At 36.7% G+C, this 16,972-nt stretch overlaps 1 protein-coding gene across 6 annotated transcripts in view; it reads right to left on the reverse strand.

Annotated features, from left to right (window-relative positions):
• The window catches only part of LOC124366266 (E3 ubiquitin-protein ligase HECW2), a 106,231-nt gene that overhangs the window by 5,236 nt on the left and 84,023 nt on the right, over positions 1-16,972 (reverse strand). For 3 of the 6 annotated variants that reach the window (XR_006922796.1, XM_046822666.1, XM_046822667.1), the window contains 4 exons: positions 5,168-5,377; positions 3,883-4,149; positions 3,329-3,427; positions 992-1,187 (listed from right to left, as the gene is read on the reverse strand). Coding sequence is in view for 5 of the 6 variants with exons in the window: in XM_046822666.1 (XP_046678622.1) it covers positions 992-1,187; positions 3,329-3,427; positions 3,883-4,149; positions 5,168-5,377 (772 nt within the window). In the remaining variant the exon portion in view is untranslated. Of the gene's footprint in view, positions 1-991; positions 1,188-1,750; positions 1,840-2,692; positions 2,775-3,328; positions 3,428-3,882; positions 4,150-5,167; positions 5,378-14,081; positions 14,356-16,972 lie in introns of those variants that run through there. The other 3 variants (XM_046822670.1, XM_046822668.1, XM_046822669.1) reach the window with 3 other exon arrangements.

A 16,972-nucleotide genomic window follows, 5' to 3' on the forward strand; every position in this document is an offset into this window, starting at 1 on the left:
TTTACTTGATTGGGATTTTATAAGGTGATATTTTCACAGACGAACATATACTGCCAATATACATCATAAACTAGTCAAAGGTACATAAAAGTTACTTTAACAGAAAGCTGAAGACATAGTCCGTACATCAATATGGCCTGTCTCCAGATAACATTATTATTAGTTTTCAATTGTTCAGATGTTCTTTTTCAGAAAATTTTGTCCAGGCAATAATTTTGTTTTGTACAGTTATAAATAAATTCTTATTATTATATAAAACTATATGACCCCTTATAACTTTGGATTCCCATCTAAATTAAGCTTATTTTACTTTTTCTAAGAATGAATTAAAGTTTCTTATATTACCAAAAATACATGACAAGGTAAAACACTTTTACAATTTTGGAACGAGAATATTTTATATATACTAAACATTTTTTTATGAATTAAAAGAAACTCAGCAAAATCCCTAAAATTACTGCAACACTGTACAAACTGAAATAGACACTCGTAGGGTTATTAGACCTTGAAGTCACATTTTGTGAGAATGAATGGATCATTATTTGAAAGTGAACTTATCAAAAACGATTAAACCTAAACACTAATATATTTTATTAATATTTTCAACAATTGTTTTTAAGCAATGCCGTGGTTCTGCTGCATCTATTTGCAGACAATCACTAGTAGTACACACAAACTTTTGTTATTGTTGTATTTTGTTTACAAAAAACCGTAGATTTATAACTTCATCAACAAATTATCGTACTTTTGTAAATAATTTTCACTTTTAATTTACATTTTCTGTTTATATCCGTGCAATGCCAAGCGTCTGCTGGGTACATGCGCGAGTGTAATCAGCTAACTTTTGTTCACTTCATAATATTTCCTCATGGTTTTTACAATTTATACTTTGATTATCATGACGTTTGTTTGAAATTCTTCTATTCAAACAAGTGAACTCTCAACAAACTCACAAATGTAGTGGCAATAGTATAGTTAACTAGTAAGTTACCTTCTTGTTCTTCTCCGTGACTGGAATGTTACGTCCTCCAGGCTTGAGCTCTCTCTCCACAGCCTGGTCAAACACCTGCTCCGTGACGGCAAATGTCAGGTCCAGTGTCTCGCTGGAAATATCTCGCTCCTTGATCCACAGCAGGGACTGGTGGAACTCCCCATCCAGAGACTCCAGGTCACTCAGGGATACTGGTCTGTAACATCACAACATTGGTTACTCCTAGATCCACAGCAGGGACTGGTGGAACTCCCTATCCCGGGACTCCAGGTCACTCAAGGGATACTGGTCTGTAACATCACAACATTGGTTACTCCTAGATCCACAGCAGGGACTGGTGGAACTCCCCATCCAGAGACTCCAGGTCACTCAGGGATACTGGTCTGTAACATCACAACATTGGTTACTCCTAGATCCACAGCAGGGACTGGTGGAACTCCCCATCCAGAGACTCCAGGTCACTCAGGGATACTGGTCTGTAACATCACAACATTGGTTACTCCTAGATCCACAGCAGGGACTGGTGGAACTCCCTATCCCGGGACTCCAGGTCACTCAGGGATACTGGTCTGTAACATCACAACATTGGTTACTCCTAGATCCACAGCAGGGACTGGTGGAACTCCCCATCCAGAGACTCCAGGTCACTCAGGGATACTGGTCTGTAACATCACAACATTGGTTACTCCTAGATCCACAGCAGGGACTGGTGGAACTCCCCATCCAGAGACTCCAGGTCACTCAGGGATACTGGTCTGTAACATCACAACATTGGTTACTCCTAGATCCACAGCAGGGACTGGTGGAACTCCCCATCCAGAGACTCCAGGTCACTCAGGGATACTGGTCTGTAACATCACAACATTGGTTACACCTAGATCCACAGCAGGGACTGGTGGAACTCCCCATCCCGGGACTCCAGGTCACTCAGGGATACTGGTCTGTAACATCACAACATTGGTTACTCCTAGATCCACAGCAGGGACTGGTGGAACTCCCTATCCCGGGACTCCAGGTCACTCAGGGATACTGGTCTGTAACATCACAACATTGGTTACTCCTAGATCCACAGCAGGGACTGGTGGAACTCCCTATCCCGGGACTCCAGGTCACTCAGGGATACTGGTCTGTAACATCACAACATTGGTTACTCCTAGATCCACAGCAGGGACTGGTGGAACTCCCCATCCCGGGACTCCAGGTCACTCAGGGATACTGGTCTGTAACATAACATAACAACATTGGTTACTCCTAGATCCACAGCAGGGACTGGTGGAACTCCCTATCCCGGGACTCCAGGTCACTCAGGGATACTGGTCTGTAACATCAAAACACTGGTTACTCCTTGATCCACAGCAGGGACTGGTGGAACTCCCTATCCCGGGACTCCAGGTCACTCAGGGATACTGGTCTGTAACATCAAAACACTGGTTACTCCTTGATCCACAGCAGGGACTGGTGGAACTCTCTCTCCCGGGACTCCAGGTCACTCAGGGATACTGGTCTGTAACATCACAACATTGGTTACACCTAGATCCACAGCAGGGACTGGTGGAACTCCCCATCCCGGGACTCCAGGTCACTCAGGGATACTGGTCTGTAACATCACAACATTGGTTACTCCTAGATCCACAGCAGGGACTGGTGGAACTCCCTATCCCGGGACTCCAGGTCACTCAGGGATACTGGTCTGTAACATCACAACATTGGTTACACCTAGATCCACAGCAGGGACTGGTGGAACTCCCTATCCCGGGACTCCAGGTCACTCAGGGATACTGGTCTGTAACATCAAAACACTGGTTACTCCTTGATCCACAGCAGGGACTGGTGGAACTCCCATACTGTTCAACTCTTGGAAACGTTTTAATTGTTTCAGTACTCAACAATACATGTTAAATATGTAATCATGGTAAAAAACTGGTCCATTTTTACTTTTTACAACTAAAAATATGAATAAAACACACATCATGGCAGTATTTTGTGTAGTACTAATATAAAAATAAAATGAGGTATGCATTTTAGAATGAAGTTTAATCTTTATAGATTAAATTTTGCCTAAAACATGTCAACGCGAAGTAGAGAATCTCACTTTTGTACAATACAACTAAAAATTGTCAAAAATTCAAACTAATTTAACAAAGTTGTTACTGTAACAATAAAAAACCTTTTCAGATAACTTTGCTCAAGCTACTAATATAACATTTGCCTCTTGTAGTATATTGTTCTGTCAATAAAAGAAGCAAGAAACTAAATGTACCCAGCTCAAGCAACAGCCCTCTTGTAACACTTTTAGTTATAAATAAAGTGTAGGATGTTATAAGTGAAATTACTCACAGCCTGAGCAGAGCCTTGTAGAATGGCCGAGTGAAGAATGCGTCCAAGAGATACTGGTGGACGAGCGCGAGTCCCAACACGCGTCCGCTGAACCTGAACCTGCACATTCAATTCCAGACATCAAAAACTCTTCTTTATTGGCACATAATTTGAGTGTACTGATCTGATTTAACTATCACTAAATATAATTTGGTAATTTATTGGAGATATATATAAAAGTTAAATTTAAATACATATATGGTGGTCAATCCAAAAAACAAAATTATGATCCTTAAAAAGGCACTTAAAAATAAAGTTTCCTCAATTTTACCTTAGATTTCCATCTTAGTTTTTTCTTTAAATTCTACAAAACACAAACTATACAAGTGTATAGTAAACTACAACAATACCATTTTATTGTTCTCAGCTTATGCTACTACTGACAATTCTACAATTGTATTAAAAATCATTTCATTATGGCCTTTAATTTTTTTTACATCCAATGAAATAAATTTAAGGATTCTTACGAACAAGATTTTAATAAAGAGATTCAGAGTAGAGAAAGTGGTACTAACCACTCATGCTGGTTGTCGACGAAGGCCGACATGGGCGAGACCTGCACCGTGTAGGTGTCGTTGGCCGAATACTCGAACAAACCGTAGTAGGGGTTGAACAGTTCTCGGCTCAGCAGGAAGAAGAACTCCCGAGAAGGTCCGCCGTAGTCCAGACCCTCCTCGTGGTCGAACTGGACATACAGCTTGCACTTCTGCAGGTCCTTCTTGGAGGCACACATGATCTTGTTGAAGGCGTCCTCCAGGAGGTGTTCACGGCGGATGTGCAGCCTAGACAGAGCAAACGCTATCAGCTTTATGCTGGACACGGTAAAACAAAGCTAATAAGTGTTGACTTGGCCCCAATATTGATCTTGCCTTTACAACAAGTTATTTGAAGATAAATAATATTTGAAGGAATTTGTGAAGTAGTACTAATTCATCTTCATATATACTTTAATTGTTAAGTAATTTATGAAAATAAGCCCTCGGGCTCAGCGAAAAGAAATAGGTAGATTTTGTGACAACTGAAATAGTATTAATTTACTCTCATTTGATTTACATGACACATCTCAAAAACCATTTGCGATACAAAAAAATTGTTTATAGCAAATACTGAATGTTATATAAGCATTCCAAAACACGTTATTTTTTTCTCTAACTTCACAAATAAAGGAGTTATGAATCTTTTATATAATTTGAGTGGCCAGCATATCAGTTTTATCGAGATTTATACAATATAAACCTTTATACAAGGGTCAAACTTATTTCAGCATTTCCATTGCTTTTATTTAGTGATAGTAAAATTCGTATGGAATTTACATGTAATCGATATTTCAAAAACTTTTCATGTACAAAATGATTGTCAATTACAAAATGTTTAGTAAATGTTACAAGCATTCCAAAACACTTGTTTTTTCTGTAGGTTCATAAATAGCGGAGTTGCAAATTTTGAATGGCTGCCATATTGAAGGAAAATGGCATACAAATTGGACAACAAATTTAGATAAAAGATCAATTTTTGTATTAAGTCAATTTGTTTGGCTTCTTTTAGGACAGTTATTATTTCTATATTCAGCGGAATATATATAGCATAGATTCAACTATTGAAAAGATGTGGTTTTAGGCTCTGATAGTCATGATTGGTGGACATTGAGTAGAAACTTTCAGTAAGTACTACCATGAGAAAAATGGTACAATAACTGATTTTTTAAACAAAATCTACCGAAAAGGATGATTTTTGATACTGTATACTTTTTTAGCACACTTATACTAAACTTTTGTACATGTAGGTACTCAATCTACTTACTTGAGTTTGCCAGGTCCCTGACCGTAGCCCTTGCTCTCCAACTTGCGGTAGAAGTTGCGCAGTTTGGCCTCAAAGTCCCTTCGGTAGGGAGCAGGCGCACGCGCGTTGGCACGTGACAGTCCAGGGCTGGTCTGGGGACTGAGCTGGGGAGAACCGCGCGGAGACGTGCGACTTGCGGGCACATAGCTCATAATCTCCTGTTCGAACAAGCTGCAACACCACACCACTCATCAGGCTGACGTTCACACCTTTGTACTTATTACTTTCTACTTACAAAATAGATAGTACTGGAGTAATAGAAATGATATTTGTTTCAGTGGAATATCAATATCTACAAGGTGTTCAGTAAAAGGATTCCTATACTTTGGAATTTTGTTCTACGCATAAAAATGAATAAAAAAGCTTATATGAAGGCATGTCCTAAAACCTTTAGTTTTCCATCTATCTGTCTGTATGTGTTTTTTAGAAAAAAAAAATTTTATCTTTTGAACCAATTACGATAAATTATGAAACTTGAGAATTATATTAACCTTTGGTAGACCTTTATGAAATTAACAAAATCCATTTACCCGTTTCAAAATGGTGTTTAAAATTTTTGGAGACAAATAACAAAAATACCCGTATACGTATAATTATATACCCGTTATAAAAAATGCATGGGGTACCAACTATTTAGCCATTTTTACCAATACTAACGATACCTTTTCCAAAGAACTCGGTCGACACATAAGCGAGCGCGTTCACTTTATAGATATGCTTGCACAAGCCGGGAGCAACTAAGATTATGTCTTTGGATAGGCATCAGCTGCACAATAGGTTGTACAAATTTTACAAGATTCCAACTATTTACAATGAACAACGTTTTATGACAATTCCAACGAAATCCGTCAATGTATAAGCGGGCACGCTTGCACAAGCCGGGAGAAACAAAGAACTGATACCTCTCAACTGTGACATGTTTGGTGCTCCTAGCTTGTCAGCAATAAAATTGCCTTACTTTGTATCCACTACAGGAAAATAGTCGTCTTGACCCCCCCAAACTTTTTTCCTGGCTACGTTCTTGAGGCGAAGTAAAGAATGGCTGATGTTTATTCAGAGAGATCACTTAGTAGTGGGACTCATTATAGAACAATAACACCTGGAAATGTCCTTGAACTTAAAGTGAATTGGAGTGTTACAAAAATTTGCATGAGACAAGAATGCAAACAGACTGAAAATTTTAATTTTTGTTTGTTTGCAGATTTCTAGGAACGGACTTTTGCAATACCTCCTGGGTTTTGGAAAGCAGCATGAGAAACCCACATAATAATTTATTAAAAATTAACTGAAGACTGATTTATTTTATTTTTAAAGAGTACTTTAACTTTGTATTATAATTAATACAATTGCTCGTAATAAAATAGCACTCATATTTGAGTAAACAGGCTCAAACAAGTAGTTTTACTTCTCATTTTTAAAACTTTCTGTTTCAGGATTGTTACATAGATTATTACTCATCTGGAAACCAATCAATACACTAAATCTGCAACTAAATTTCCATGTTGTAATGTCTTGATAACATCTGAGTCAAAATGAGATCTCCAAAAAATGTAGACTAAAATTTAAAAATTCTACACAATGAATTTTTACTGAAAGTTGTAAAACATTTTTATAAATCATTGATTCTACCTTTACAACTTAAAGTTAAATGTATTGTACAGACAAAAAGCTTCCAAGTAATGCGAACTGAATATTCAGTGATAGGGCAATGGAGTATGCAAAGAAGGTGCAGCTAATTACAGACCTATATCAATTATCCCATCTTTTTCTAAAATAATTGAAACATAATCCTTTTTAACTATGTTTGATCATCCAAACATCAAACACCTTATAAGATTACATGGCTTTTTAATATAAGAATCTAGACCAACACTGTAATGTTTACCAAACAGAACATTTTGCTCTGTAGGGTACCTATATTACAAAATTTTAAAGAAGAATTTAACTGTCTTAGCCATACATTAATTGGAAGAAAACTATTTTTGCATTAATTGGAAATATTTTGGCATTCCAAACTGTGTACTCTACTACAGCAAGAAGCACACCCACTGGTATTATACGTTCTAAAACGAACATTGATTTTTTTAGTTAAGTAAAGCGAAATGATTTTTCAAGGATACAAACTCTAATCTGACTATCAGTGTGTCCATGAGGCATGAGAAAAATAATGCTGAAGGGCAAACGAGACAGATGTTATCAAAACGAAGAGTGTAAATTTCTCATGAGTGGAGTGGCCTCAGACACAAACATGTGGACACACAGAGAGACATGGGGCCAAGGCCCACACACACAGATGACAATCACCAGGCACCAGGATGCTCATTCCCATCATTACAATCTTATACAACCATCAAGGTGCAGATGAAGCAGTGTTTGGCCTTTATAAATAATAAACAATGGAAATTGTGAAAGGGTGCAACATGTTGTGAAACTGAGAAAACAACAGAAAGCAGCATGACTTATACACTATATAACATATTTGTTAATTAATTTCTTGTAATTTTGAGTATTTCTTCAAAGCATGAGAACCAAAACATACTTTTACTGTGGAAATATGTTTTTTAAAGGTATATTTAAATATGCTAAATTATATTTGAATTGGACAAAAATCTTAAGAATATATGAGATAAATTATTTTACATTTCTTTAAACAATATTTTTATTAAACACAGTGTAACCATAATGATCGTACCTGTTTATTTTTGTTTCGTAGTAGAAAAAGATTATAGTAACCAGAAAAACTCAAATGGTTTCCAAGGCTATGAAACTATAAAAATGTTGTACACATTTGCTCATTTCCAGCAAAAATATATAAATATATTGTCTTATCAGTGATCTTATTCTATACAAAATGGTTCCTCCTTAAAGGGTTAAATTGAATAAATTTTCACTAGAACTAATTACTAGAAGATTGGTTTTTTTTAAACTTAAGTGCACCGATTTCAAATATTGTTTGGTTCATAACTGAATAAAATTACATAAATACGTTGTAAAATACAGAGACACCTGATTCTAGAAAATTCTTTTCCTACTGTATTCTTCCGAGTTGAAATTTTAACACAGCGAAAATTATGGAACAGACAAGAAAAGCAAGTAGAGGTCCTAGTAACATTCCACAAAATAAAGAGTTTCGTTTAGAAAATACATGAACAAAATTATTTTTGGTATTACGGAAGAACTCATTTTTAATTTTATTTAGAAGATACATCATGAACGAGCATTTTCAAGAGAATCCTTAATATTCTTCATTCAGGACAGTGGCGTATATAGAAAATTATTTCGGTGGGCTGAGACTCTGGATGGTTAGGATATAAAAAATAACCTCAAAAATTAAGGACTCGAGAATCTTCCCACGGATAATGGTGAACTTTCATGCCTAATAAATATGTTCATGTTTAAAACATGCTAAGACACGTTTCTATTCTTAGCATGTTGGGGGGGGGCCTTGAGCCCCCTTATATACGTCCTTGATCTAGAAGGAGGGGGGTTGAAAAACATAAAACTCAAGTCCCATTTTCCAGGTAAAATATTATTTTTCCTCCAGCACGCAAATTGGGGGAATGAACAATTTTATAATATGTAACGTCTCAATAAATAGGTCACGTTGAAATGTCTACGTCCTGTTGTTGCAGCCAAGTGTTGACTGTATTGCGTTTTTAGGAAGTGGATTGTTTTAGTTCGTTATCAGCTGGCGAGACCAGATGTTTCAGTCAGCTGGCGCTTCCCCTCCCCTCCCCCACCCAGAAGGCGGAGTGTGAGGGAGGGGTGCGCGGGGTCTATACACTGGGAACCGTTGCCTTTGAGATCGAACACACTTTGAACTGCAAACAAGTGTGAATAATCTGTTTTCTTTCTTTCACTGTTACAAAACCGTTTGTTGTTTAGTTGTTTACACCAGCGATGAACTACAATAGAAGGAAACAAACTGGAATTTGTGAATCCATGTTTTCACAAGCAACATTAATTATCCTAAGCTTGCTCTGCATATGACTACCATCAAGCGAGAACGTATCCAGAAAAAAAATTGGGGGGGGGTCAAGACGACTGATATTTTCCCGTAGTGGTCAGAACGCAATCAACCGCTCATTCCCCATTTTTTTCCTTAAAAAGTTCTTGACCTGTTTAAATGTTGATAACGTTCTTTCAACAGTACATGTCAGTAATATTGAATTATTCAAATCCTAATAATCGTTCGCTAAAAAAGTAATAGCAAAATTTGAAAATTTGGAGGTCCGGACTCCTTGGACCCCCTTGCCGGCTACTAAGTCCTTGTCATCAAGGTAATTCGTACTTGCTGTGGAGAGCTGTCTTCAGTCAACACAAGCAAAACCCAGGGGCGTATATACAGGGGGGCTCAGGGGACTCAAGCCCCCCTTCCGAAAATTTTGAACATGGACATTCAAATTGCACCTAATAGTTTTTTTTTTAAGCTAGAACATATTTAAGAGTCCTCAAAGCTCAACAATGTCCAGACGAAAATTCCCGAGTACCTATTATGGAGGGTACCTCCTAAACCACCCATTGTGTTAGCCAGCCCTCCCCCCAATAATTCTGTATATACGCCACTGGCCAAAGCGGAGCATAATATCACCAATAAGGAGACATTTTTATTTAACATATGCAAAATAAAACGGCTTTTGTCAGCGGAAATGACATATTTGTTTTTAATTGCGAAAAATGTGATTGTGTTCACAATGTTCCGACACGGTGTAAACCAGAAAACGGCGATATTTTGTAGATTTTTTAACCGAGGCTCCAAAGATTTTTCAGTTTATATAATACTGACATATAGATCGGTTGTACAAACATAATTAAGGAAACTATTAAATTTTTTCCAAACGAACTCCAAGTGTTAACACAGTAGCCCTAGTTGTTCATCTACTAATCTGTCGATTATGGTCCAACTGGGTTTGACAATATATCGATTATGGTCCAACTGGATTTGACAATCTATCGATTATGGTCCAACTGGGTTTGACAATCTATCGATTATGGTCCAACTGGGTTTGACAATCTATCGATTATGGTCCAACTGGGTTTAACAACATTCGACCAGCAGCGTCAGAAAAAGGACAGAGCATCATCTTCAAATCAATTCAGATAGAAGTGCAGGACTACGCGACTAAAATAATAATTCACAAATGGGCGACGTTTTTGCTAACGCTCCGGAACAGAACTGACGCGCTAATATTTAATCGCCGGTCCTCACTATCAGAAGAAGCGGTGATAGGCTGCAAGGCAGGGAGGGCGACGACCACGAGCAGGGCATTCCTCGGTGTGCAGGCGTCCGCTGCATTGTAATACGGGTGACTGAACTCCGGCCCGGGAAATGGGAAAAGCTCGGTGTTCCTACCGGCGCTTGGGCACGAGCGAGTCAAATTTGGGCACGGTCCCGACTGCTGACCCCTCCTTTTAACACAACGCGCAAAAAATCCGTAACGAGGAATTGTTCGCGAGGAATTTAATTTTCCGACGATTGCGCCTTTCTATTCGAGTACCGTACTTAGAATGACTACGTAACATTTCTGTTGAGTGGATAAATTTTCAAAATCACTAACTACCGAGTAAAACCAAAATATAAGAAAAATTAAAAACATGCACCCTAAAAAATTTATATATATATACTTTTTTTCAATTATCTCGTAATTCTATAAATCAAAGCAACAAATTTAGATTTGAGTAAAGATTTCCAGTGATTATCGGGGCAGTCAAATACCAAAATAGCAGTTAAATATTTAAAAAAGTAACTATAGAAACAATTGCAAGCCAGTACTACCAGAAACCCAACTAACATGTATGCATTAAAGAGTATGTAGGATGCCTTCCGCACACTCAATATAAATAGACTACATATATCAGTGGCCCCCTCCACACTGGATCCGCCACTGATATATACATAAAACCATTGCCAAAGATATTACACATATCCCACGCTATATATTGTAACAGCTATTAATAGAGTATTAAATTTAGAATTGTTATTATGCGATTGAATTTAAATTTTATTGAAAACCAATAAAAAGTTAATAAACATAAATAAATCGGCGACATTAAACAGGTCAACTAACTTGCAAACACAATCCGGCACGAACAATATTCATACGAACACCAAGGTTCAGAAGTGAAGTTTCATAATGAAGCAAACACAAAACAGTGTGAGAACCTTCCATTCCACAAGAACTATACCCAAACCAAATTATTCAAACTTTGTTTATAATTCAATCATTACTTTTGTCACATAATTTTGGTTGTGCAGCACGATTTTAGTGTGTTTATTTTCCATCCAGGGGGGCTTATTATTACTGAGGTATATCATATACGGAGGGAGACTAAATACTCCCAGTATTTTTATACGAGAATTTTAAATTGTAATCTTTCCTTAATTCGTAACTGAAACAGAGCTAAACTTAGATAACTTATTATCTAATTATTACTTATTATCGTTTTTAGACATTCAAGATTAAAATTCCTGTTTGACAACAAAAATTAATCAGTTTTATCTTTTGATTAGCTACACAAGAGATAACTCATCCAATGCTGTAAATTGAGGCACGGCAAAAGTTGGCGCTCGGACTGCCATCTGTGGAGTGAAAGGTGAACTAGCGAATATTTGAACGTTAACGATCAAAGTTGCGTGGCGCAGCCTAGCGTCGTACCTCGGAACTAACGTGAATTAACAATCCATCGGGCCTCAGCATACCTCGTCTGCAGCATACGAATGGCTTATCTCCAGTAGAACTAATACAATCAAACCTTTGGTATATTGATCTATAAACGTATTTTATAAAGTAATTTATACAACTGCCACGTTATAAACCATTATAGGGGTTTTTAATTGGCCCTTAACTTCTACCCATTGCGTATACTATTTATAATGGCATTATTTATTCTCAAAACATTCAGTCACATTTCATATTTATATTTGAATTATTGACACTGATACACTTTCAATGGAGGACGGTCTTTTTCAATTTATCTTGTGAGCTGTTACGTATAACTGACTGCACTTTTCCTAGAAGACAGCTGTTATCGATATACAATGTGTTATCTTACTGCGCGCTCTGGGTTCCTCATTAGTTACACTATGGTATCGTATTTTTTATGTCCAGTCTTTTTTTTACTACACTAATACTTAAGTTATTTATGTCGAACATAATCAACTGTTTCTAATTTAACTCGTTTAAAAATAAGTTGCTTGCATGGAGAAAGGTTAACAACGAACTAACTGATAATGCAAAATTAAAAAGCAATACAAACAACTATTCAAGAGATAAATCAACCATACTTTACAATATGCTAAATCAAATGTAAGAAAACACTCTTAAACAGGAAATTAAGTCAGGCCCTATTTTTAAAAATTACGCACACTTGGATTTGTAGTTAAGAATGAGAAAAATACTTTTCTAACAACCTAAGTTCATAATAAAAATTACAAAGTACACAAAAATAGAAGAATAAAAAGCATAACATTTAGGGATTCATTCAAAATTCGTTCCAACTATGACTATCAATTGTTTTATATATATATATATATATATATATATATATATATATATATATATATATATATATATATATATATATATATATAAATTTTATTCTAAGAAATGGTGACACATTTTTCAATATTTTAATAACCTAGAAGTTTTATCATGGACTTTTTCCTACATCTACCATTAGATTAGATGACGATTTAGATAAAATTACGGTTAGCAGCGTTTGTATTGCTATGTCTATGTACAGTCAGGTACATAAAAACTAGTCCTTACTTGGACTGTAACCAAATCCTTCATCATCTAAATCTCAACAATTGGATAGCATTATTTATAAACTGCCAAATTTATATGTTCGTATTATGGGTAAAACAATCAAACACAAATATACACTCACAACAATTTAATTCGGCTTTTATAGACGAGTGGATAAAACATTATATCTGATTTTTCTGCAATTATTTATTTCTCCCGAAAAACAACCCGCCTGTCGACCATCCTCAGTTTTCCACATAACGACGCGACATTTCTAACACCTCAGAAAAAAACCTATAAAACCGCATAACCACAGAAAAACAAATTACCACGGTCTATTACACCGTTACATATTCCAACAACATATCCATATCTCATTTAACACAAGTCCAAAGATATTTCTCATCAATATCTGTGCTGACAACACACAGAATAGCGCAATACGATATTCTTATCTCACCGAATTATTATACGATTACGTTTAATCAATGAAAGAACTCCAACTTCGTGTAATGTTTTTGTATAATTGGACTTTTATAAAACAGCGTATTTACTTTTCATACGGTGTTTAAGAAGGCAAATACTCGTATAATTATACATTGAATTGATCAGAAAAGTGTTTCCCACCATTGTAAATACTTTTGGCATATTACACTCGGCATAATATTAATGTTTTGGTTTGATTTAGAGTTCTATGGCCATTTTGTTCTTTTTGTTTACCATATCCCAAAGTGTAAATTAATGGTGCTCAAATATACTTATAGAAATTGTTTAAATTTTGAACTTTCAAAAAGCTGTTGCTGTACTTTAAAACGTTAAATTCCATATATTAAAAAAATATTTTTACTGTGTACACCTACCAATAAAACCTGTAATAGGCTATTTATTGTATAATAGTTTGTAGGAAGTAGATGAACTCAAAAGCATAAATACATAAAAATACAAATTTTGTAAATTTGGCTAATTGAATAGCTAGATTATTATGTAAATACTCAATGCCCAAGCCGGGTTTAATAACACAAATTTCTGGCATCGAAAGGGTTAAATTTATGAATTTTTAGGACAATAATTGACATTTTTACGAAACGCTAATATTCTACACGATATATTAACAAGTGACAACTTACAGGCTGAATAGTATACTGAGAGTTTTTGTAACAACTCCCATAGTTGATGTTCCATATCTAGCTACAGTCACAGTCGCCACCGCCGAGTATCCAAGTTGTCATAAGGGAACAGTCACCACATCCAGGCTTGGTCGAACCTTTCGGCCATACAGTTAAGCCGTCATAAAATCGCTTAAACAATCCACCAGTTTTACGAACTTTAAATATACTTCAACGAAAATAGAGGCGAACGAAACCCACATACACACACAGCGCGGGCGACTGCGCGAAACTAACTCGGTGACTACGGTCCAATCGGAATCGGTTCGAAATCGCGCCTCCCGCTGCGCCTAGTGAAATATCCCTCCCGCAGTCCCTCTCCGCGGGAGAACTAGCAGGGCTGCCAACGGCGGGGAAACTGCTAAAAATATCCCTCGACAGCTTTATTGATGCGGTGTTCCGTTTTAGATACTTCGGCCACTACAAGCATCAAAATAGCACGTCGAATAGCTCAATTCATACTGAATACAAGGAGAGAACTTACTAGTATTATATTTATATTTATATGGGGGAGAAAAAATACACGACGACTAATTGTATAAAAATGCGTATTTTAGAAAATATTTATTTTCAATGAATTATCACAATTTTCCCATCATCATCCAATTTTTACATAAAATGCACGATGTAAAAGTAATCTAGGTGTTGTTTCAGTCACAAATAGATATAAAAAAGTTTTTCCTAGCTAGAATTAGTGCCTGATTACGCTTTAGTTCTACAATTAACCCTTAACTTAAACTAGAATAGATAATAGAACAGTTGAGGGCAGGATGAAATGTCATATAGCATGATCTGAAAAAAAGAGTGAGGTCCAGAAAGTAATATTAACAATAAAGGATATACCAGAGTATTAGTATCACAATTCTTTTGATGTTGGTAAACTGCATATACCATTATTGATAGTTACGAAAATATGATCTTATTTTATTTAACCATTGCATTTAAATTTTCCAATTTTGCTTTGGACTAACAGGCATCTTTAATAATCTCTTTCTATTATTTATTATACATATTTTTAGGTATTTTAAATAGAAACCAAAAAATATATACAGGTGTGTAAACTTTCCAAAAATATTACTAATATAATAATCACCACAACGAGTGGAAACATTTTAATTTGATTTCGTTTGATACCAGTAATTCAAAAGTTAAGTGAAATGAATGGATAAAAGATAAATGAATCGATGTCCTAGAGCACTCAGACTAAAGATGTCTGTTTTAGGCTCAAGCCAGTTTGGTAGCACACCGTTCTGTTCGGCCATTTCGACTAAGTAGACGACATAATGGGAGGTACCGTTTTCCTTTAAAAGGTGAAGTTAAGCTTCAGTAGCTGCCCGTTTGCATATGAGACCGTTGATCCCGCCCTAACCTCACTTCTCTCGCTGACAGATCGCCGCCACATCTGTTCACAAACGCACGGTAAATTCGTACAGCACACAGAGCCCGACATTGCAATTCATAATTCGATCGTTTCACACACGAACGATTGGTCATTATCGTTGACGGTCTCGTGGTTTCACCTTGGGCGGTTTTTGCACTTACAACACATCCGGAACGGTCTGGACCGCTTTCCAACCGCTTTCAACCGCGGCGGAAGCCACCAACCGTCGGCGGTTGTCGGGGACTTCACGCGAACTTCTCGTAGAACAGGAATCTTATCTTGCGGTTTCAGTTGTTTGGCTCATCAATAAGACGAAGTAACCGTGAAACAAAACAATCGATTGTTTGTAGATCGCAAGAGAGGTAAACCGATGAAAAACTCATTCAGTACTAGTCACCGGTTTGGAGCCATTTAACCCTTATCAATAGGACGAAGTAATCGTGAAACGAAACAATCGATTGTTTGTAGATCGCAAAAGATGTAAACCGATGAAAAACCCATTACTAGTCACCGTTTTGGAGCCATTTAACCCTTATCAATAGGGCGAAGTAATCGTGAAACAAAACAATCGATTGTTTGTAGATCGCGAAGGAGGTAAACCTATTAAAACAAACTCTTTCCGCAATAGGTAAACTATATTGAAAGATCCTCTCAGGGAAAACGTTCAGATTTATCACTAGGAGCTAGTAAGATTTGCAATCGTGCAGTTTAGAGCCATTTAACCCTTATCAATAAGATGAAGTAATCGTGAAAAGAAAGACTCGATGATTTGCATATAAAACAGGACTATGGTAAGCAGCAAAACAAATCAAGAACAGTATAAATTTTCAAAAAATCAGTCAAACCCCTAAAACTCAGTACCACCGTGGTCAGATGCGTGAAGTAAGATTCTTTTGGAAAACAAGAGAATCCTATACAACGCAGGGTTGAGCTTTATACAACACCCCATTGTATACTTGCACTGCCGCATCCGTATATATTTCAATACCAGAGCCGCAGGTGCTGCACAGACAAAAGAACATAGTTCATTGTTCTGAAACGAGACACGTGTACTGGTTCGCAGATAAAATATCATTTCTTTCTTGTTTAAACTACAAGATAGCCAACCGAGAAGCGTTAAAAACCAATTCAACTGTGCCTGAACTTGTTTAATTATTGTAGTATCTTTACTCCGCAGACGCAGCATATGTCAGGCATTGATGATAACTTATCTGCGACAAATATTGATTATCTAAATATAGACATTGACGCCCTTTATCTTTGACAATTTGTGGGAAAATAAGGCGAGAACGCAACGTTCAAAGTCGAGCTTCGAGATATGTTAGAAAATTGTAACAACATTGCAGTGCCTTTTTAATCGGCTCCCAAAATAAAAAGGGGAGCACGAAAGTACTACTATTAAAGAACGGGTGTAGCCGGTCCGCTGCTGTATTAGTATAGATCACTGTTTCCAGATATCCTCATGTATGTG

The sequence above is a fragment of the Homalodisca vitripennis genome, chromosome 7, assembly GCF_021130785.1.
Source record: "Homalodisca vitripennis isolate AUS2020 chromosome 7, UT_GWSS_2.1, whole genome shotgun sequence".
Lineage (NCBI taxonomy): Eukaryota > Metazoa > Arthropoda > Insecta > Hemiptera > Cicadellidae > Homalodisca > Homalodisca vitripennis.